This window comes from Ovis canadensis, chromosome 6, assembly GCF_042477335.2.
Source record: "Ovis canadensis isolate MfBH-ARS-UI-01 breed Bighorn chromosome 6, ARS-UI_OviCan_v2, whole genome shotgun sequence".
Lineage (NCBI taxonomy): Eukaryota > Metazoa > Chordata > Mammalia > Artiodactyla > Bovidae > Ovis > Ovis canadensis.
The window spans coordinates 107,198,905-107,221,889 of NC_091250.1; the positions used below are offsets into that span (position 1 = coordinate 107,198,905).

Sequence of the window (22,985 nt, forward strand, 5' to 3'; positions counted from 1 at the left end):
ACAGCCACTGTATTAGTTATCTATTGCTGTGTAATAAATTACCTCAAAGCTTCCTGGCTCAAAATAACAAATATTTATTATGTCACAGTTCCTGTGGATCAGGAATTCAGAAGTGGCTTAGCTAGCTGGTTCTGGCTCAAGGTGTCTTACGAGGTTGTGCACAAGATGTCAGCCAGGACTGGAGTCATCTGAAGGCTTGATTCGGGCTGGAGTATCTGATTCCAAGATGGCGCACTCACCTGAGGCGAGAGGCCTCAATATCTCACCTTGTTGCTCTTTTTAAAGAACTGCTTGAGCATCCTCATGATATGGGAAACTGGCTTCTCCCAGAGCAAGTGATCTTAGAGGGAGAATAGAGAGAAAGCCACAATGCCTTTCAGGACTTTGTCTTACGAGTCACCTATTGTCAATCCCATTACATTCTACTTTACTAGAAGCAAGTTAATAAATACAGCCTGTACTTAATAAGAGGAGACTTAGGGTCCACCTTTTGAAGAGAGCTGTAACAGAGAGGTGTGGTTTGTTTTGTTTTGTTTTTTACATAATTTAAAACCACCCTCCACCTCCAGACTCTATTCTTTGCCTCTGACCTCTTTGTCTTTCCATTCATTTCAAGAATTATCTGTCTGAAATGTAAATTTTCTATTACTCACTTGTTTAATGCATATAACCGAGTGCAGTGTGAAGTCCAAGTTCCTCAAACAAAGCAAAGCATATAAGCATTTTAAAATATATGTAAAAAAATAAATAAATAAAAATAAAAATATATGTATATTTCTTTCTTTATTTGGCTGCATCAGGTCCTAGTTGCAGCACACAGGCTCCAGAGCTTGTGGGCTCAGTAGTTCCAGCATGTGGTTCTGAGCACATGGGGGAGCTTATTTCCCCCACCAGGGATTGAACCCATGTCCCCTGCATCAGATGGCAAGTTCTTAACCACTGAACCACCAAAGAAGTCCCGCACGTAAGCTTTCTAAAGGCTTAGACACTGCCTGTCTGTCAAAACTCATAACCTCTTTTAAAATTGTATCTCATCAATGCCCAGCTGCTTGTTCATACTGAACAGAATCTTTGCTATCCTCCTCAGTGTAATTCATGTTGGCCACCTTTCAAAGCCAACTAATTTTTGTTTTTGTTACTTATTCATTTGGCTGTACTGGGTCTTAACAGCCCATGGGATCTTTGCTCTTCGTTGCAGCATGCGGACTCTTAGTTGCATTTAGAATCTACTTCCCTGACCAGGGATCGGTCCTGGGCCACCTGCATTGGGATCGCAGAGTCCTAACCATTGGACCACCAGGAAAGCCCCCCAAAGCCAATTAATTCTAATGTGTTTGATTAAATCCATCAGATGTTATTCTAGAACTATCTGTTATTAACACTGGAGTGGGCAGCTGCAGTACTGTCTGTTACTTTAACACCAGGTGGGCAACTGCAGTAGGAAGATAATGGTCACCTAAAGATGTTAATATTCTGTCAGCACAACCTATAAATGTTACCTTAGATGACAGAAGGAACTTTGGAGATAATTAAGTTATGGATTTTTAGATAGAGAAATTATGTTGGAGTAGCCAGGTGGGCCCAGGGTAATCCTAAGGCTTCTCAAAAGTTGAAGAGGAATGCCAAAGAGGAGGTCAGAATGAGGTGAAATGAAAAGACCTCCATCTGTCTTTGCTGGTTTTAGAAGTGAGAGGGGACCTGTAGACCTGGAAAAGGCAAGGAAATGGATTCTCCCTGAAAGGCATCAGAAAAGAAGGCACCCATGATGAGACCCTGACTTTAGTCCACTGAATGGACTTTAGTCCATTTCAGCTCTCTGACTTCCAGAACAGTATATTTGTGTTGTATAAACCACTGAATTTGTAGTAATTTGCTACAGTGTTAATAGAAAACTAATAAAGTAACCCAAGGTTGCTATCTGCTTTAAACAATAAGTTATGAGAAAACAAATGTTAGATCAAAAAAATTAGTGTGATTATTAAACATACATGTAATTTTTTCCATGTATCTTTATGCATGCCATTTCTCATTGAGTCTTACAAAATTGGTTATGAAACAACTACTATCTTGATACAGAAAGCAGAATGCTACCCCTTATATAAAGTGGCCCTTATTGTCATTTTTAGGGCACAGTAGAAAATAATAGTCTTGATATAAAGGTTAAGTACATTTTAAAAAACATTTATTGCACATTTACTCTGCCAGGCATCATAAGGTGTACCATATAGAAATAAGGTGTACCACGTAGCCTTGTGAATGTGTGAACTAATAATTGATCGTATTAGAGGCTGATGGGTATTTTATTATGCATCTTAGACAACAAAGCCAAACGTCTGTGAACCTTCTTGTGTTTTATTTCTTTTCTTGTGTCAAATTCCATATCCATTTGTCTTCTATATTTATCTGTTATCTTCTATTCTCAAAACATGCTACGAGTGCTTTCTTAACTTCATTGATTGCAAAGGTATATATTCTGCAGCCATCTCTTTCCACTTCTCATCTTCATTACTCTTTTATGCTTATGCTCTTGCCCCATCTAACTAATACCCTAAGAATCCTTCAGCTGAATCCCCTTCATCCTTGGCTGCATCACAGAGAGCTGTGTTCCCTTTCTTGGCATGTCTTGAAACTCCATCTGTCCATGGGTCCATTTCTATTAAAACTTGAGGAGCAACTCCTTATTCTCCCAAGTCTCACATTCGGGGCCTGAAAGTTGTCTGATAGAAACTAATGTTTCCAAACCATGTCATCTCAATAGTTATTTTTTTTTTTTAAGTGTACATTTCAGTCCCTGGTGGCTCAGAGGTTAAAGTGTCTGCCTCTAATACGGGAGACCTGGGTTCGATCCCTGGGTCAGGAAGATCCTCTGGAGAAGGAAATGGCAACCCACTCCAATATTCTTGCCTGGAGAATCCCATGGATGGAGGAGCCTGGTGGGCTACAGTCCATGGGATCGCAAAGAATCAGACATGACTGAGCGGCTTAACTTTTCAGTGGTTTTAGTATATTCACAAAGTTGTCTAACTATCACCACTGTCTAATTCCAAAACATTTTCATCACTTCAAAAACGATAGTATCCATTAGTTGTCATTGCCTAATGCCTACCAACCCCATTCCAAGTGCCTAGCAACAACTAATCTACTTTTTGTCTGTATAAATTTGACTGTCTTAAACATTTCATATAAATGGAATCAAAAAATGTGGGACTTTTGTGTCTGACTTCTTTCACTTAGCATAATATTTCAAAGTCCATCCATGTTGTAACATATATTAGTATATTCCATCCCTTTTGATGGCTGAATAATATTCCAGGAAAGATCCCCTGGAGAAGGAAATAGCAACCCACTCTAGTATTTTTGCCTGGGAAATTCCTTGGACATGGAGCTGTCACAAAGAGTAGGACACAACTGAGCGACTAACACACACACACACACACACACACACACACACGGATATTGCCTGTTTGTTTATCCATTCATCTGTTGACAGACATTTGGGGGTATTTCCATTTTTTGACTGTTAGGAATAATGCTGCTGTGAACATTTGTGTACTGGTTTTTGTGTGAACATTTATTTTGTATAAAAGAATGCAATTGTTGGGTCATGTAGTCTAACTTTTTGAGAAACTGCCAAACTCTTACATGGGGAGGGGGGGGGTGGGTGCTGTGCCATTTTACATCTTAGTCTGCAGGTATAAAGGTCCAGTTTCTCTTCACCAACATTTTTTATTGCCCTTTTTTTAAAATGGCCATCCTAGTGAGTATAGCTTGTAGTTTTCCTTTGCACATACCTAATGACTTATGCTTTGCATATTCCTAATTATTGTTGAGTGTCTTTCCATGTGTTTATTTACCATTTCTCTTTATTAGAGAAATGACTGAGCCTTTTGCCTAATTTTAATTTGTTTACTTGTCTTTTTTTTTTTTAAGTTCTCTTTTTATTGTTCAGTTGTATGTTATTCTGGATACAAATCCCTTAATAAACATATGATTTGCAAGTATTTTTCCCCATATTTTGGGTTTTCTTTTCACTTTCTTAACAGTGTCATTTGAAGGACAAATGTTTTTACTTTTGACAAAATCCAGTTTATCTGTTTTATCTTTTCTTGCTTATGCTTTTAGTATCATATCTAAGAAACCATTGCCTAATCCAGGATTTTGAATATTTGTACCTGTGCTTTCATCTAAGAGTTTTATAGTTTTAAATAGTTTTTAAATCTTGTATCCCATTTTGAGTTAATTTTTATGTAAGGTGTGAAATTAGAGTCCAACTTTTTGCATGTGGGTATTAATTGTCCATCACACCATTTGTTGAAGACACTGTTCTTTCCTCATTGAGTGGTCTTTGCACCCTTGCCAAAAATCAACTGAAATAAACTGAAATAAATGTTTGACTTTATTAATCTGTGTCTGTCCTTATGCCAGTATTGTCTTCATTACTATAATTCTGTAGGAAGTTTTGAAATCAGAAAATGTGAGTCCTTCAATTTCATTCTTCTTTTTGAATATTATTTTGGCTATTCTAGATACGTTGCATTCCCAGCATTCCCATACAGGTTTACTATCAGCTGGTAGCTGGGATTTTTATAGGGATTGTGTGAATCTGTAAGTCAAGTTGGGGTATATTACCATGTTTATAACATTACATCTTCCTATTCATGAACACAGAGTATCTTTTCATTTATTTGAGTTCTAGATAATTTCTTTCAACACTGTTTTGTAGTTTTCAGTGTACAAGTCTTGGACTTTAGTAAAATTTATTTCAAAGTATTTAAAACTTTTCTATGTTATTTAAATAGAATTTAAAAATTTTTATTTTCTGATTGTTCGTTGCTAGTATAGAGAAGTACAGTTGATTTTTTTTTTTTAATGTTAAGCATGTGTCCTTCAACCTTGCTGAATTTATTTACTAGTTCTAATAGGTTTTTAGTGGTTTCCTTAGAATTTTCTATGTACAAGGTCATGTCATCAGTGAACGGGATAGTTTTAGTTCTTCCTTTCTAATCTGCATGTTTTTTATTTCCTTTTCTTGCCAAATGCTCTAGCTAGAACCTCTAGTTCAATGTTGGGTAGAAGTGGCTAGAGGAGACATCATTATCTTGTTATTAATCTTAGAGGTGAAGCATTTAGTCTTTCACCATTACATTTGATGTTAGTTGTCAGATTTTCATTTTGAGGAAGTTTCCTTCTATTCCTGCTTTCTCAAAGGTCTCTTAAGAGATGTCCCTCTTAAGTTTCTCAAAAACAGGTAATAATAATTTTAAAGATCTGTTTTATTTGATATTTGCATCCTCTGGTTGTGACCCTCTGTACCTCATTTTTGCTTTCACTCCTCATCACTTCTTTATATTTATTAAATCTTTCTGACCTGTGTCTCATTCTTGCTTTTCACTCTGAATGCCATCATCTTCCATTGTGCTTTCAAATTTTATCTGTTTATCAACAACAAAAATTTATTTCCTTAGATTTCCTTGGCAGTCCAGTGATTAAAAGACTCTGCACTTCAAATGCAGGGAGTATAGTTTCAATCCCTGCTCAGGGAACTAAGATCCCACATGCCACAAGACAAAAAAACAATTATACTTCCTGAAACAAAAGAGAAAAAGATAAAAAAAAATCTTATACCTCCTGAAACAAATGAGTAAAAGGAAAAAATTTTATACTTCCTGATGTTTTAAATGTCGTAAATGTTTACTGTATTTTTTTTTTTTAAAGAAAATAAAATACAGATCAAGGAAACAAATTCTAGAGATCCAACTAGAGATAACACTTTATAACACATTTATGTTATAAAACATATATGTAAACATACACACAGACCTAAAAAATTACCTGGCTTGTGCTGATTTTGCTTGTTTTAAAGTTGGGTTTCTTTTCCAAATTGATTTATAAGGTTTCCTTAAAATATATACATACACACGTGAATATATATATGGTTTTTCATAGATGGGATCATTCTTCACATTGATTGTTGTATTCCATTTTTTTCCTACTGGCATTAAATCAGGGGTGTTTTAATTACCGTGTCACTAAACATTCTTTAAAAATACATTTTTAAATTGCTGCTATATATGGATTTACCACACTTTTTAAAAATATTATTGGACATTTAGGTTGCTTCTAATTTTTCAGTATTATTACAAAAAATAGACCTTTGTATGTCTTCACAGTTTGCACTCTGATATTTTCTTAGGGTAGGGTCTTCAGAAGTGAGATTAGTGTTTTATACAATCTTGTTAAAGAAAAGTCTAAAATAGTCAAAACAGCCTATACTCTTAACTGGCAGTGTGTAAGTGTAATAATTTCTTTCTTCCAGTTCGGATTCTGAAATAATAGGTTATGCTTTGGACACACTGTATAATATAATATCTAATGATGAAGAGGAAGAAGTAGGTAAGTTTCTTTCACTGTGTTTCTGTACATAAAATTAACTGGATTGTGCCATTTTTGCTGTTTTAGGGTTGATTTTATAAATTTTTCTTTTGTTCTGATCAATAAAGGGAAAACATTAGAAAATATCTTTAAGATGACTGCTTTGTATGTGATTTGGAGGTGGAATTAGATTCTTTTTAAAATATATTATTCTCTATTGGTTTAGTTAAGCAGAATGATTATTAGTAATCTCTCAGTTAAATAATCATTTTTGGCTATTGATTAAAAATCAAACTTTTATTTATATGTTATATGGTGAGCAGTATGAAGTTAGAGGAATTGTTCTTGATATATACTTGAATTTCTAACACAGATCTTATGTTAACTTTTTTATATTTAGAAGGTTTTTTGGTTTTGTGTGTTTGATTTTTGGCTGCACCATGCAGTTTGCAGGATCTCAGTTCCCCAACTGGGGATTGAACCCAGGCCATGGCAATGAAAGCCTGGAATCCTAACCTCTTGACCACCAGGGAAATCCCAGCATGTGAAATACTTGACTGGAAGCCCGTACATTTTATTCCCTGTATTGTAAAAACAAACACTGAGTAACATTTTACAATGCTATTGAAGAGTGCTTTCCTTATTTCACATTGACTGTTGCAATAGGGCATAGTGGGTTTTTCATTTTTCTAGACCATCTAAAGGGTGATATTCATGTATATTATAAGTCTAATTTAGACTGAAATTATAGGGTCCTCCAAAATCTGAGTAGGTATCATAAAGAAATGTACAGATAATATAGTTTACACATATTTTATTAAAGTAAAAGTGGAACAGAAATATATATAGATACTAATTTCACAAAATACCAGTAATAACATTTGAAACTGGGTTGTGTTACATAACCACAGTTTCTTAGAGTCGAATATCCTTTCTCTTAAATTTTTATTTCTCTGTGATAACTGCCTTACAACTTTATTAATTTCTCAGGGGTAAAAAAATCTTTAGTAAACATAATTTTGTTCTCATTGAAAAAGAGGCTATCAGTTACATAACAGTACTTAAATACAGTACCACCATTTTGAAGAAAAAGATACTTATTTCGACTAGTCATTTCTCAGAAAATTAGATGCAGTTACACTTATTAGAAAACATTAAATTTTTTCTTAGTTGTTTCAGATCGAAAATTTAGCTCTTTTTTTTTTAATAATTTTTGTGTTTTTAAGAAACTGTTTAGCATCAATTAGGTGATTTTCCTGGAGAAAGCAATGGCACCCCACTCCAGTACCCTTGCCTGGAAAATCCCATGGACAGAGGAGCCTGGTAGGCTGCAGTCTATGGGGTCGCTAAGAGTAGGACACGACTGAGCGAATTCACTCTCACTTTTCACTTTCATGCATTGGAGAAGGAAATGGCAACCCACTCCAGTGTTCTTGCCTGGAGAATCCCAGGGACAGGGGAGCCTTGTGGGCTGCCGTCTGTGGGGTCACACGAGTCGGACACGACTGAAGCGACTTAGCAGCAGCAGCAGATGATTTTCCTTTGTTATAAATTCATAATCTAGTAATGTTTAAGTCCATTTTTTTGCTTCTGTTTAATGTATTTGGGCTCCTTATTTTTAATTTACCATCCAAAAAGTGATTCTTTGGATGAAACCGGGTAAACAATTCTAGAAACTACAATAGTGGAGTCATTTTTTTCTAGGAAAGATTAAAATATGAACTTAGGCTAATAGCCTGAGTCAATTTTTAGAAATCTAGATACTGAGAAATAGGGCCTTCAGTTCTATTATTGATACTTTCTCTTTACTGCTTCATTAAAAGATATTTCTTAGCAGACATAATGAACTTCATTTTAAAATGAATTCAACTTCATTGGAGTTATTTTAATAATCCTTCAATTGATTGGTAAATATGTCTTATAACTCTGCATATATAGCACATGCTATATCTATTAGAATATCTAAAATATTTGAGTAAAATGAGTATGAAGCGCTTCCCTTAAGAAATGATATTGCTTATTTGATGTTTTTAAGCTCGTATTTATTTTATTGTGAATACTACTACATAAAAAAGTTTTATCACCCACTTTTATTTATTTTGTCTACCTTTTCAGATGATGTTGAAGGTAAAAGATTGCATTTAATATGCATGATGCTTTTAGGCATAATTTCTGATAATATAAAAGGACACTGTCAAGTGAGTTTCTTCTGGCTGGTAAAAAAAATCTTGAGATTTATTTTAATATATAAGAATTCCTTCATTAAAAAGGAATATTTTATAACCTTATTATTTATCATTTCTATGACTACTAAATTATTTATTATCCAGGACACAGAAAATATTCTAGTACATATTTTAACGAAATTAAAGTTTTCTCTCTGGTAGGACAATTTATTAGAATTACTTCTTATGTGTTTCCAAGGGGGAATTTTTGAGCCAGTTTATTTAAAAATAAAAATAATATTTGAATATGTATACATATATATACATGTATACATATAAATTTTACCTATATTCAAGAAGAACTGGAAGGTATTCCAGTTCAGAGAATACTTATATGTTGATATTGTCCCTTTAAAATTATGTATGCACAAGGCCTGGTTACTGACATTTTTTAATATTAATTTATAAAACTCAACAATATTGCCTTTTTTCTAGTGGTCCGATTCAGTTTCCATTTACTTTTTAACATTGATTCTTCTTTTCCTCATAGTTAATTTAAAGTAACCACACTTTTTTTGTTTTACTATTTTTCCTGAGATCCTTAACTTTTTAAAATGAAGAAAAAAAATCCTCATCTAAAGTAGGTTTAAAATGGGACAAAATTTCCTATACCTAACAAAAAGCTAACAAAGAAACTAACTTTTAAGCTGTATAACATTACCTTTTGTGAAATTTGAACCCCTTGTTTCAAAGTAGATAATATTGACTGCCTAATTAATTAATATGCCTTGACTCTTGCGAAAATGCTGTGTCCTTGTTGAGTAGTGCTGTTATTGTTTCGTCCTGTTTATAGAGTTTAGATTTTACAGTGCTTTTATGTCCATTATCTTATTTGGTCCTGTTAGCAAACTGTGAGGTAGGTAATATTTTTCTCTTTACTAAAGAGAAACCCCAGAGATATATAACTTACATAATATTGTCTACTAAATACGGTAACAAATTTTTTTTATGTTTTTTTGAATTCCATAGTTTTCTGATTTAATAATCAGAAAAGCAGACAGATGTTTAAAAGTATAGGTCTGCTTCTTTAACTAATTGACCACAGTGTAAAAGATTACTTGGTATTCCCTCACTCTGAGTTATAACTACTTTTATCAGAATATCTCTTTTGTCCTCCATAATACGGATTATGAACTTAATGTGGAGTTTCAACGAGAAGATCCAGAAATGTTTTTTAATATTGTATATATAACTGGAAAAAACACAACTGTAAATACATTTGAAGAGTAAATGTATATATACATATTTAGATAAAAGCCACGTAAATAGGTGTGAAATGTTTCCAGAGGTTTATATGGACTTTTTAAAAAGCAATCTTTAATTTGATATGTCTGTCTTAGGTTTATTTTCACTATAATTTCAAAAGGTCATTTTGTTCTTTATTTTTCATTTGGGATTCCCTGGTGGCAAACAATCTGCCTGCCAGTGCATGAGACTGGGGTTCAATCCCTGGGTGGGGAACATCCCCTTTAGAAGGAAATGGCAACCCACTCTAGTATTCTTGCCTGGGGAATCCCATGGACAGAGGAGCCTGGCGGGCTACAGTCCATAGGGTCGCAACAGAGTCAGACATGATTTAGTCACTAAACAACAACAAAGGGATATTTACTTTTATAAGTTATAATAAGTATACCAAATAGTGCATAACCTATAGGATGTTAAAAAATAGACTTAACTCTGGAATTTTTAAAATAATTATATTGGATGAAAAGGGATTGTTTACGTGTTTCATACTTTTGCCTACTTATAAAAACATAGTATTTCATGAATCTAGTTTTGTTTTACAATCTTTAGATATAATTAGTACTGTAGTTTTAGCTTGACTAACTTCTACGTCAAAATAGCTTTGTATGTTACTTTAATCACTTAGCAAATTTTTGTGGGACTCTTCATTAAAATTTAGAAGTACTGTCTTATGACTGTAACTTGAAGGAAGTAGAGTACATCTCACTAACACTTTTTTAGTTAATATTAAATCAGAAGGAACAATAGATCCTTGGAACAGGCTCATACTTTACTAATTCAATTCAAAACATAGATCTTAATTATATACTGCTAAGCTATAGTATTTTATAGAGTATAGCTACAGAATAAATTGCATGTATAGTATTAAATCTACTTCTTGCCAAGTTATTAGCTTGTGCTCAATGCCTGCACTAAATTAAACTTTTTCTTCGGTTAAACTTGTGTTCCTTATAGTATAGCACAAAAGTTCTAGAGTTCTCTGTATTAAAAGGTGTCTGTAGTTAAGCATAACATACTGTATCTCCCTCTGAAATGTCACAAAATTTACATTAGTGTAGAAAATATTGAGAATTCTGCAAAAAGGAGCCTATTCAGTTTTGTTTAATCCAGATATGTTTGTGTACCTGTTCTTGCTTTCATGAGATACCTGTTAACAACACATGCCACGCAATCCTGGATTTTGAGAAATACTAACCAAGGCTTAAACCCACAGCTTGGTTATTTGCATTTGTCCACATAAAAATATTTCATAGGAAGAATCCATCAAATCTGTGTTTGGTTTTCCTCCCTTCCTTTTAAGATTAACTTATAAGTTTGAATATTCTCCCAAATGTCAATCTTTTTTTTTTTGGCTGCACTGTGTGGCATGTGGGATCTTAGTTCCCTGGCCAGGTATCAAACCCATGCACCCTGCAGTGGAAGCATGGACTCCTCTAACTACTGGAGCGCCAGGGAAGTCCCCCAAATTCCATTGACTTTTATTTTGAACCCTTCTCTAGCGGTCACAGTCCTTGGGACCAAGGGCATTGTCTGTCTTACATGAAAGGTTGTTTGACCACTTAGTATTTTAAATAATAAATAAGTCGCTAACATTAAAAATGGGGTACTTTGATATCGCTTTTTAGATTTTGAACTGCAAAAAAAATCTGAAGACTGATGACACCTGGGCCTGCACTGTCCCATGGCAGCAGTCAGTTGGAGCTGAGTAACTGCTGCTTTCCTTAGATGAACACATAGTCTCCATCCTCCTTGCAGTCTTACACCTGGCCTGCTTCATTCATGTACATTACTGTCTTGTCCCTGTAGTTGAGTTTATATTCTCTACTATATTCACAGCACTCATAAAAAAACATTTTAAAATAAATTATATTTCAAAAACATTGTTACTTATATACCCGTGTGCTTTCATGTAATAAATATGAAAATATGCAAATGTAAAATAACCTTCAAAGCATCACAATTAGGTCATTGCATTGCTGTGACTGTATTAATACTCTCTTAGAAGGAAACAGTTCTAAGGGGGAGACAGTTAAGCTACTTGCCTTTTCAACATTTCTCATGTATATGGAGTTTTTCTCTTGACATGTGTGGACCACTTTTTGCACAGTTTTCTTTGCTTTTTTATCTATAGATTTTGGCTAAGTATTTGTTCTTGGTACCATCCCCCATATAGCCATGGTTTGTTAGGGTTCCAGGGTAGCTATAAACAAGATAGGCTCATTAGCCCAGCAAACCTTGTGAAATTTTATGGGATATAAAAAAAAAAAAAAGAAATTTTATGGGATAAAGGGCATTTACCATACCATGGGAATCAGGGCTGTTTTTCATAGCTGATTCTAAAGAGGGAGATCTTCAAAAGGTTTTATTAGCTTCCAAATTCTCATATCTTTCCCAGTTTCTTTGTTATCTCCCTTCCCATCATCACATCACCTTGCAAATAAAATGGAAAGGGAGTGCAGTTCCTGCTACTTACCTGGTTTGAGTTTTTTTCCAACTCCAGAGATAAATTCAGCTTTGAGTATTGAAAACCACAATGTACCATGCAGAATTTTACTTTCAGAGATGTGTGAATAATCAGGGCACAGGATTTTATCTGCTCCCAAAGGAACAGCAGAAAATCTTTTAAGCAGATCAGTGATATTGTCCCTTGAGTCTGTGCGAGTTATGTTTGAGTATTAGACTTCCTTATGATTTTATTAGGCCTTTTTTGCATCAAGCCTTTGCCCCTTTAATTTAGTACCCTTGACATAATAATTATGCAGTAACATGATGATAGCTTTCAAATGTAGTTTTTTTAATCCCTTCATGTCGTCCTTTACCTGTTTTCCCTGAAATAATGGAAATATTTCAATGTAAATAGTGACTGCTTACCTAGGCAATTCTTCTGAAGCCACCATTAATCTAAAAAATTGAACTAAAAGGAGAAAAAATTGTTTACTAACGTTTAAAAAAAATGAAACAAGTTTATTTGGCATCCAATCAATCATGAACTCAAATAACTACTTATTTTAGTAGATCGCATGCAACTTTTACGAGAAAGATACAAGGTAAAATATCAGTGACAGGATTTGTTTACAGATAAGCATGTTTCTGGGAGTATCATAGGTTATACTTTTTCTTAGACATCTCTTGCATCTTGGTATAATACTCATTGATAGTAACCTTATAAGAATCTGAAAATTTTTTTAAATCATTAAAAGAAGATTGTTATGTTCTGTATAATTTTGAAACTTGAGGGAATTCCCTGGTGGTCCACACTTTCACTGCCGGGGACCCAGAGTGGATCCCTCGTCAAGGAATTGACCAAAAAAAAGAAAACTTGATAATATTAATGCATGTAGATATATAGTATGTTACAAATCTTAGGACTGTGGTTCTTAAGGGCAGTTCGGCCCCTCCTGCCACCTGAAGGACATTTGTCAACCTCTGGAGACCTGTCTGGTTGTCCCAACTTGAGTAACTGTAATGAATTGCAGTTGGCATCTTGTGGGTAAAGGCCAGGGGTGCTGCTAAACATCTTGCAATGCTTGGGGAGCCTCTCACAACAATGTCATTGTCAGTGGTGCCAAGGTTGAGAAATCCTGTGTTAGGGATGATGATGACCCTGTTGTTACTGTTACTGAGCACTTACTATTCGCCAAACACTGTGCTAGATGTTTTAGTTACTTCAGATCCTTAAGGGAAACCCTGTGTAAAAGAAAACTGTTCCCATTTTACAAGTAAGGAATCTGAAGCTTGATACAGTAGGGCTCTTTGCCCAAAGTAATGTGGCTAAATGGATGAATATGGGTATAATCAGTCTCACTTAAAACCTTTGTGAGCTTCCTTTTCACTTTACTGCCTTTCAGAAAAGTGACTGACTATGCCACACACGCTAGCCATTCTGTTCATAAACAAATTCTGCCTGTGTTAGCAGTGCTACTTTATTTCTCAGTCATGTTAAGTTCAGAGATAGTATTTGACAGGTAATTGCTCCTTTCTCCTTGAAACACTTCTTCATTCATTTCTCAGTCTCCCTAATTTTCTTCCGGTCTCACTGGGCTACTTTTTCTTTGTCTTATTTGTTGTTTTCTTTCTTTTCTCGCCAGTCTTTAACATTGGAATGTCCCAGGGCATGGATTTCTTTCCTTCTCTATTTTTTCCTTCGGTAGCCTCATCTAGGCTTGTGACTTCAAGTACAGTCTAGATGCCTGCCTCTCAAATATATATGTCCAGCCCAGACCTCTCCACTGATATCCATATATGTATATTCAAACACTTAACTTGATGTCTCCAATTAAATTTTTTCCTCCCACACACTTTATTGAATTATAATTAAAATATAATAAATGTGTAAATATACAGTTTGATGAATTTTGACATATGTATAAACCCATGAAACCATCACTACCACCAAAATAATGAACATACCCAAGTTTCTTTGTGCTTGTTCATAATCAATTCCTCCTTCTAGCCCCATTTAATCATAGATCTGTGATTACTATAGATTATTTGCATTTTTCTGGAATTTTTATGTAAGTAAGATCATACAATATATACTCTTTTTGGTTTATTTTGGTCTGGCTTCTTTCACTCAGCATAATTATTCTGAGTTTCATTCACAGTGAGTATCTAGAGTTTAATCCTTTTTTTAATTGCTGTTGTATGAATATATAACAGTATGTTAATCCCTTCCCTTGTTGGTGAGCATTTGGATTGTTTGTCCAAGTTTTTAGCTGTTACCCGTGAAGCTTCCGTGTACAAGTCTTTTTGTGGACATATATTTTCATTTCTGTGGAGCAAATACTTAAGAATAGATTAGCTAAGTGATAGAGTAGATGTATGTTTACCTTTACAAGAAATAACCAGACTGTATTTCAAAGTAGTTATACCATTTAACATTCCCACTGGCAGTGTATAAGAATTCTATTTCCTCCGCATCCTGTCCAATACTTTCTATCTTTTTAAATTTTAGCGGTTCTGATGGACGTGAAACAGTATCTCATGGTAGTTTTGATTTATATTTTCATAATAAATAATTATATTGACAGTTTTTCATGTGACTATTTGCACCCATATACTTTCTGTGAAGTGAAGTGAAAGTCGCTCAGTCGTGTCCAACTCTTTGCAACCCCATGGACTATACAGTTCATGGAATTTTCCAGGCCAGAATACTGGAGTGGGTAGCCTTTCCCTTCTCCAGGGGATCTTCTCGATCCAGGAATTGAACCAGGGTCTCCTGCATTGCAGGTGAATTCATTACCAACTGAGCTATCAGGGAAGCCCTTTTACTTTCTTTGGTGACATGTTTATTCAGATCCTTTGTTCTTTATTTTTAAACTCGATTGTCTTCTTATACTTCAGTTTGTAAGAGTTCTGTATATATTCTAGATATAAGCCCTTGTGATATATGTTTCACAAATACTTTCAGTCTTTGAGCCTTCTTATTTTCCTAATGTATTTTGAAGAGCAGAATTTTTAATTTACATTAATTCCAGTTTATTAATTATTTTTCTTATATAATTTGGGCCTTTTGTTTCCTATTTATGAAATCTTTTTTTTCCTATTTATGAAATCTTTACCAAACCTAAAATCATTAAAATTTTCTCCTGTGGTTTCTTTTAAAAGTTGTATAGTTTTAACTCTTGTAATTAGGTCTGCGAACCAATGGGTCTGTTTCTAGACTTGTTCTGTTGGTCTCTGTGTCTTTCATATTGCCTGCATGACATGGTATTGGTTACTGTTTGTGTGAATATGCTCAGTCATGTCCAGCTCTTTGCAACCTCCTGGACGGTAGCCTGCCAGGCTCCTCTGTCCATGGAATGTTCCAGGCAAGAATACTGGAGTTGGCTGCCATTTCCTACTCCAGGGGATCTTCCTGACCCAGGGATCTAACTTGTGTCTCTGTGTCTTCTGTATTGGCAGGTGAATTCTTTACCCCTGCGCCACCTGGGAAGCCCCTGTTGATTACTCTTATCTTTATAGTAAATCTTTACCAATGTAAGTCCTCCAACTTTGTTCTTTCTCAAAATTATTTTGGCTCTTTTAGGCCCATAACCCTCCCATATCAATTTTAGAAGCAGTTTGTCAATTTCTACCTAAAAAAAGCTTATTGATATTTTGATTGGGATTCCATTAAATCTGCAGATTGATATGAGAGTAAACTGATATTTTAACAATCTTGAGCCTTCTAATACAAAAGCGTTTCCCTGGTGGCTTATTGATAAAGAATCCGCCTACAAATGTAGGAGATGCTGGATTGGGGCGATCCCCTGTAGAAGGAAATGGCAACCCATTCCAGTGTTCTTGCCTAGGAAATCCCATGGACAGAGGAGCCTGGTGGGCTACAGTCCATGGGGTCACAAGAGAGTCAGACACTACTTAGCAACTAAATAACAACAACAATAATACAGGAATGCAGAGTGTATATTATTTAAATCTTAATTTCTCTCATTACCATTTTGGAGTTTTCAAAGTATATAGATTTTATACATCTTTTATCAGATTTACCCCTAAGTCTTTAATACTTTCTGGTGCTCCTAATTAGTGCTATTTTTTAAATTCTGAATTTCTAGTTTTTTATCATCAATATATAGGAAATGCCATTAATTTTGTATATTGGCGTTTTATTCAGAAACTTTGCTAAACTCACTCTCTAATAGGTTTTTTATAGATTCCATAGGATTTTCTACATAGACAAGCATAAATACAATTCACTTCTTTGTTTTTAGCCCGTATGCCTTTTATTCCTTTCTGCCCTGTATGATGTTGATTAGAATTGGTGAAAGTGGATATTCTTGCCTTTTCCTCATCTTAAGTGAAAATCATTCAATCTTTTACCATTAAGTTCTGATGTTAGCTATGGCTTTTGTAGATGCCCTTTATCATCCAGTCTTATGACTATAACCATTTTTATGTTTACCATTCTAATATATATATCCAACCCATACCTATCCACTAACAGTTATGCTTTCATTTATCCAGTTGATTGATAACCCCAGTCAAGTTTTTATGTGCCTCAAACTGAACACATTCAAAACTAAACCTCTGGTTCTCTATGTATTGTCAGCTTCCTTCTTCCAGTGTTTGCAGTCTTCAGTAAGTGGCAGTGCCTTCTTTCCACTTCTTCAGGCTGAAACCTTAGAATCACTCTTCCTTTTATTTTTCTCCCCTTTTCACACTCCTCTAAGGAATATGCCAACAAATCCTGTTCCTTCTGTTTTCATGAGAATTATGACCACTCTCTAAGCCACCTTCACTGCTTTCCTCGATTATTGCCTTCTAAATGAACTGCCTATTATTTCCCTCCTTCCCTTGGCATCTTCTTAGCACAGCCAGACTAGTCCTTTTAAAAGTAAAGTATATTTTAGTAATATAGTGTTAAGGTTCAGAAACAGTGAATTCTTCTACTGATAAGAAAAGATGATAAGAGAAATATTTCTTAGGATTTCTGAAGGATGAACCCAGCATATTAATTAATATGCTAGAAAATTAGGTTATATTAATAACTTTGTGAAAACTTTTGTTTTCTACTTTGGTCTCTTTCTTTTCTCTTCAAATAATGAGATTATCACTATCAGTGTTGGATTGTCTTGCTTTTTTGGTCTGCTGTGTTTTTTCTATTTCTAAAGTATATTAATATTAAAACCTAACATTTGAATAAGGAACAATTTGAGGGATAATAAATATGTTTGATCTTGACTGCCAACTCCATTGTCTATAGTCACTGCCTGGAGCAATATATGGAAAAGGAATAGATGTGTCTGGAATAGGTGAGCGGATGGGAGTAGTGTATTTGCCATCTCTATATTGCATTTATAGGGTAGGCAGATTTTAAATGCTAATTTGCTTTGGCAATTGTTGCCTCAGTTTTTAGTGACCCTTTATATTTTTTTTGACAGAGTACATTGAAACAACGGATAAAGAATTAAATCTTAAGGACAAATATAAAATCTTTTAAAAACTGAATGAAAAACTACATGCAAATTCTGGTTTTATTGCCAAATAACTTTCTAGGATGTGTGTGTTCATTTTTTTGAAAAAGATACTGAAGAATCTTTAGATGTTTGGTTTAACTTTAAAATTAAAATTATTTAACTCAGTAACACTAAGAGACTAAGAGTCAGGAAGGACTATGTGTTAAGTAATCTTTTGTGGGGAGGGGATTTCGGGGTATAATTTACGTCCATTAAAATTTACGTCCATTCGGGGTTGTATAGTCCTGTGTGTTTGGTCAAATGTATATAGTAGCGTAACCAGTATCCAGTATCACATTTGAGATAGAATATTTTCATCACCCCAGTAAGTTCCCTTGTACTCTAATTAGAAGTTTAACCTAAAAATGACCTTGACAAAATGTGGAGATCTAAATACATTTTCTTTGAATATCATAAACATTTAAAGAATAAAAATTTATTTAAATGACACTGAAAGTAATTTTAGGGATATGTCCTTCCAGCATAATCGTGATACCACTTCCAGCCACACTGTCCCAAGAAAATTATCGTTTCTGCTTAGCATCTTCAGCAAAACAGATACTTTAAAATAATAAAGCGTCATGTTCAAGTACTTTATCTTTGAATGTTACAGAAGAAAACTCCACAAGACAGAGTGAGGATTTGGGAAGCCAGTTTACAGAAATTTTCATTAAGCAGCAAGAAAATGTCACTCTTCTCTTATCTTTATTGGAGGTAAGTAAAGAACTTTGTTGTTTTTGTCATCTTAATAAGCTTCTTTTGTTGCCCTTTTGGGTGTTATTGAGGAAGCAATACATATGTTCCTTTTTAAGATAGTGAAATTTGTTGTATTGTTGCAAGAGGTTCACATGTTTGTTTTAAGACCTAAATAATCTCTTCAAATACTGTCTTGCTTGTTTCCATTTTTACAAAGTACAACTATATCTAGTCAGTAATAGTTTAATCGGTTTGATCATTTATAACTTCTCTTTTTATTTCTTAAATTACTTTTTTAAAGTTTGCTAAACTCTTTTTGTTTGCTTATAGTTTTTGGTACCATACTACTAATTAAAAAAAAAAGTTTTTCTTGAAAATATGAATTACAGATGTTAAATATTTTGAATTCTTATATTGTAGGAGTTTGATTTCCATGTCCGCTGGCCTGGTGTGAAGCTTCTTACTTCTCTTTTAAAACAACTAGGGCCTCAGGTTCAGCAGATTATTTTAGTCAGTCCCATGGGTAAGTGACTCATCTTCCTTATATTATTTTGATTTAAAAGTGAGGATCACGGACTTCTCTGGCAGTCTAGTGGTTAAGACCCTGCACTTTGAATGCAAGGGGTGTAGGTTCTATCCCTGGTTAGGGATCTAAGATCCCACATGCCTCATGACAAGGCAAAAAAATTTTTTTTTCTAAGTGAGGATCATAAAAAACAAAACAAACAAACAAAAATAACAAAGTAAAAGTAAGGATCGCTTTTATAATTGAAATGATGTGTTAATAAATTGTTTATAATTTGAATCACTATTGGTATTTTTTATCTGCCAGTGTTTTACACATGGTTATATGTTCTAGGTGTTTCAAGATTGATGGACTTACTAGCAGATTCCAGGGAAGTTATACGTAATGATGTAAGTTAAAAAAAATTTTTTTTAAGCCTAAGAATATGCAGCTTTTATTCTCTCTTTGCAAATGAAATCTTTGTTGACCCTTTTTCAGAGTTATAAGAAATTAGATTTGGAAAATTGGGTTAATGGTTTAGACCTTTTAAAGTTATATACAAGGCCCCATTATTTCTTTGTTTTCTGCCTATTCAGTATTTTGGTTAGACAGATGATTTTGCTATTCGAATTTATGCCTTCTACAAGATTAGGATTTCTTCCATCTTTTTCTGAAAGGTTGTACTGATCCCAAACTGTGTCTCCAGAGAGAGTACAGGAAACATCCCTAGACATTGAACTGCATAAACTTAACAAAGTGCTGCATTTGAACTCTCCACCCTTAATTGATTGAATATATTTCAAAGGATTTTCCTTGTAATCTCTATTTAACTCACATGATTTGCTCTGGAGTTAATTCTTCATTCTGATTTATTTTAATATTTGCATATACATTTGAGTATTTTATGTTGACCTGTACTGTTTTGTTTTGATGCAGTACTGTTTTGCTGCTTGACCATTTTTTTCTGTTATCTACAACTTGACCAAACCACATTACTTTAGATGGCAATTGGAAAAATCTTTAAAATTAAACTTTAGAGCTAGGAGATCTTATCAAACTAATTTAGTCTCCATATTCACACTGAGAGACCCAGGATGCACAGAAACCAAGTGACTTGTTCTTTGTTAGGGATGTCTTAAGATCTTTGTATTTATGGCACCCGGCCTTGTTCCTTCCTCATCTTAAGTGCTAATAAATACCATTTGGATTGTTCTTGGTCTCACAACTGGTTCATGGCAAAGCAAAGACAAAACTGAAGTGCTCTTGACTTCTTATCCATATAGACAGTATTTTTAGTTTTGTATTTAAAACTTTTTAGTATGTATGTGAATGCAGTATTATAAGTGATGAAACAATATAGTAATAAAACTCGTAAGAAGAGCCTTATTTTTTTAATTTATTTTTTAATTGGAGGAAAATTGCTCTAAAATTTATTGGTTTTTGAGGACATTTTTTTATTCCTTAATATTGTTTTAAGAATTGTGTACCTATTAGGAATTTTGAGTGTCTTTTCTTGACTAAAATACTACTATGTGTCTTAAACCCAAATTTGTTATTCTGTTCCTTTCTTGGTCCTCAGTTCAAATAAGATACATATCAATTAATAAAGAAATTATCTCTTCCTATATTGTTATTAGTATTATCATTTATTTTCATTTTCAGATATAATTTGTGTGTGTATATAAATGCATTATCTTGGTTTTTAAATACAACACTTCTTTTAACTATGTAGTGTTTTTCTTTTTTCCTTCTCCTAACCATTTTTCCTGTTTTTATTTGAGACGGATAAAATGATTCTCTATTTATGCTGGTTTTCATTGATTTTACAATTAGGGATTAAGTTATATTTTTGCTATAATGTTTCTTAGATTTTGGAGTTTTACAGCCATCTTTCCTGTGGTTTAACAAATTCATTTGAATTTTTTGTGCATACTTACTATTGAGCGTTATGTAATAAGCAGCATATTATACCGTATAGCAATCAGAAGAAACTAACCGGCACCCTGGCGGTCACTAGTGGCACCCTGTGACTGCCTAGAGTAGTATTCTGCTTCCCCTCGCTCTTTTGTATTGTTTTCTTTCTTCATCCTTCTTTTAAAACTTTGATTTCCTTCTTTTCTTTCTTTTTAATATTTCTCATTGCATTCAGTGATAGTTACCAACATGACTAAATCTCTCAGGGAGCCTATTGGTAAAGATTTTTAGTCTCAGTTTGTTCTGTATTTGAAAAATTGATTTTGATCTGGATTTAGAGAATTAGTTGGTCATTTTTCATAGGTGCACTGAAATATCATATTTATTCAAGTTAGTGCTTAAAAATTAGTGAGAAAGGTTGAGAAAACTCTAGGTACCAGCTCACTTCTAAGTGATAGTCTGTAATTGCATTCTTTAGTTTATTATTATGAGAAATGTAAGCACACACAAAAGTAGAGAAAACACAGACAAACCCATCCCCTAAACCCCTTAATTTTCAAGATTTTATTATACTTGCTTCATCTACCCCTCCCCTCACCGTTCTCCTTTATTTTTGTAAATTTATTTCTTCTCCTTTATTTTTAACTGAAATATTTAAAAAGAATCAACCTGTCTGATTTCACTATTTCTGTATAATTTCACTACTGCATACTTCAGTATACATGTAGTGTGTATGTGTTTCCTTATATAACTACAATGCAATTATCACATTTAATGAGATAACAAGTTTGTCTTAGCCCTCAGTTTAAATACGATAACTATTCTGTACTCAAGTTTCCCATTTCTCTCATAAATGTCTTTCACAGTTGGTTTCCAAATCAGGATCCAGACAAGGTTCTCTCATTACATTTGATTGTTAATGTCTGTTACTTTTCTAAAGGCCTTGATTAGGTTTTGGTTCACCTCTTTGCTTTGATGTTCCCTGGGTGATGCAGTTTGCAACACATCAGGAAATGAAATACCTGGCTGTCTCGCTTGTATGATCAGTGGATTTGATTCAGGTGATGACATTCAGATCCCTGCATGGATCCTTTCGTCCATTATAGCCTATCATTCATTAATGAACATTGCCTGAATCAGTTATTTTGTTAAGAGTTTCAAAATGATGATTTCTAGAACTTGTCATTCTTTCACATTTATTCAGCTGTAATCTTCCTCAAAGAGGAAGTTTACTTCATGGAACAGTGTATTTTATTACCCTGAATTACAATTCATACGTGAAAGAAAGGATAAATAGATAAATCCCTTTAATTGCCAGTTTTTAAAGTCAGGAATTGGTGCCCACTTACTTTCAATGACCAATGAGTGTATACTTTGATTTTCAATAACATTTTAGTGGATATGTTTGAATAGAGGAATACTTCTCATAATAGGTGAAAGAAACTGATATGCAGTGAAAACTTGGGCTCTGTGGAGGCTATTTTATTTCCTTTAGTCCTCATTAAAACCCTCTGACAAAGATACCATCCTCGTTTTACACATGGGTGTACTGAGACTTACATTGTATAAATTACACACAGAATTTATGTAATTTGCTTCAAGCTGCACAAGCAGTAACCAGAACTTTAAAAAACCCGCTGTGTCTAATTCATAGCCTTAGTGTTTTTCCACTGCATTTCTTCCTCCTTTGTTAGCAGTTAAACTCATTAAGAAGGAGAATTTGACGTAACCACTTTCTCTTTCTCTCTCATATTAATGTTGAGAGTGGACAGTCAGAAAGATGAGTAGGACAAGTGCAATAAGGCTCGGGGCATTTTTTGTCTTGTATGAATACTGACCTGCCAAGTATGGACAGCCAACAGCTAATTGGCCTCGTAGGCACTTTTGAATTAGTTGCTATTCCTCTTCTTCTAAGTAATATCTGCTTTTTTCATTAAATATTTCCTATCTCTTTGACCATTATGATATTGTTAGACTCCCTGTGAACTCGTAAAATTCTTGTTTGATAGTGAAATAAGCAGAAATGGTTAACAGTTTTTCTTGAATGCTTAAGTGGTTGCAGATATATAAACT

General features: G+C 34.1%; 1 protein-coding gene across 2 annotated transcripts in view; it reads left to right on the top strand.

Moving 5' to 3' along the window:
* Positions 1-22,985, top strand: part of USO1 (USO1 vesicle transport factor) — a 75,893-nt gene that overhangs the window by 19,743 nt on the left and 33,165 nt on the right. For both annotated transcript variants that reach the window (XM_069594372.1, XM_069594373.1), the window contains exons 4-7: positions 6,317-6,393; positions 18,411-18,511; positions 18,914-19,016; positions 19,353-19,408. In XM_069594372.1, coding sequence (XP_069450473.1) covers positions 6,317-6,393; positions 18,411-18,511; positions 18,914-19,016; positions 19,353-19,408 — 337 coding nt within the window. The remainder of the gene's footprint in view (positions 1-6,316; positions 6,394-18,410; positions 18,512-18,913; positions 19,017-19,352; positions 19,409-22,985) is intronic.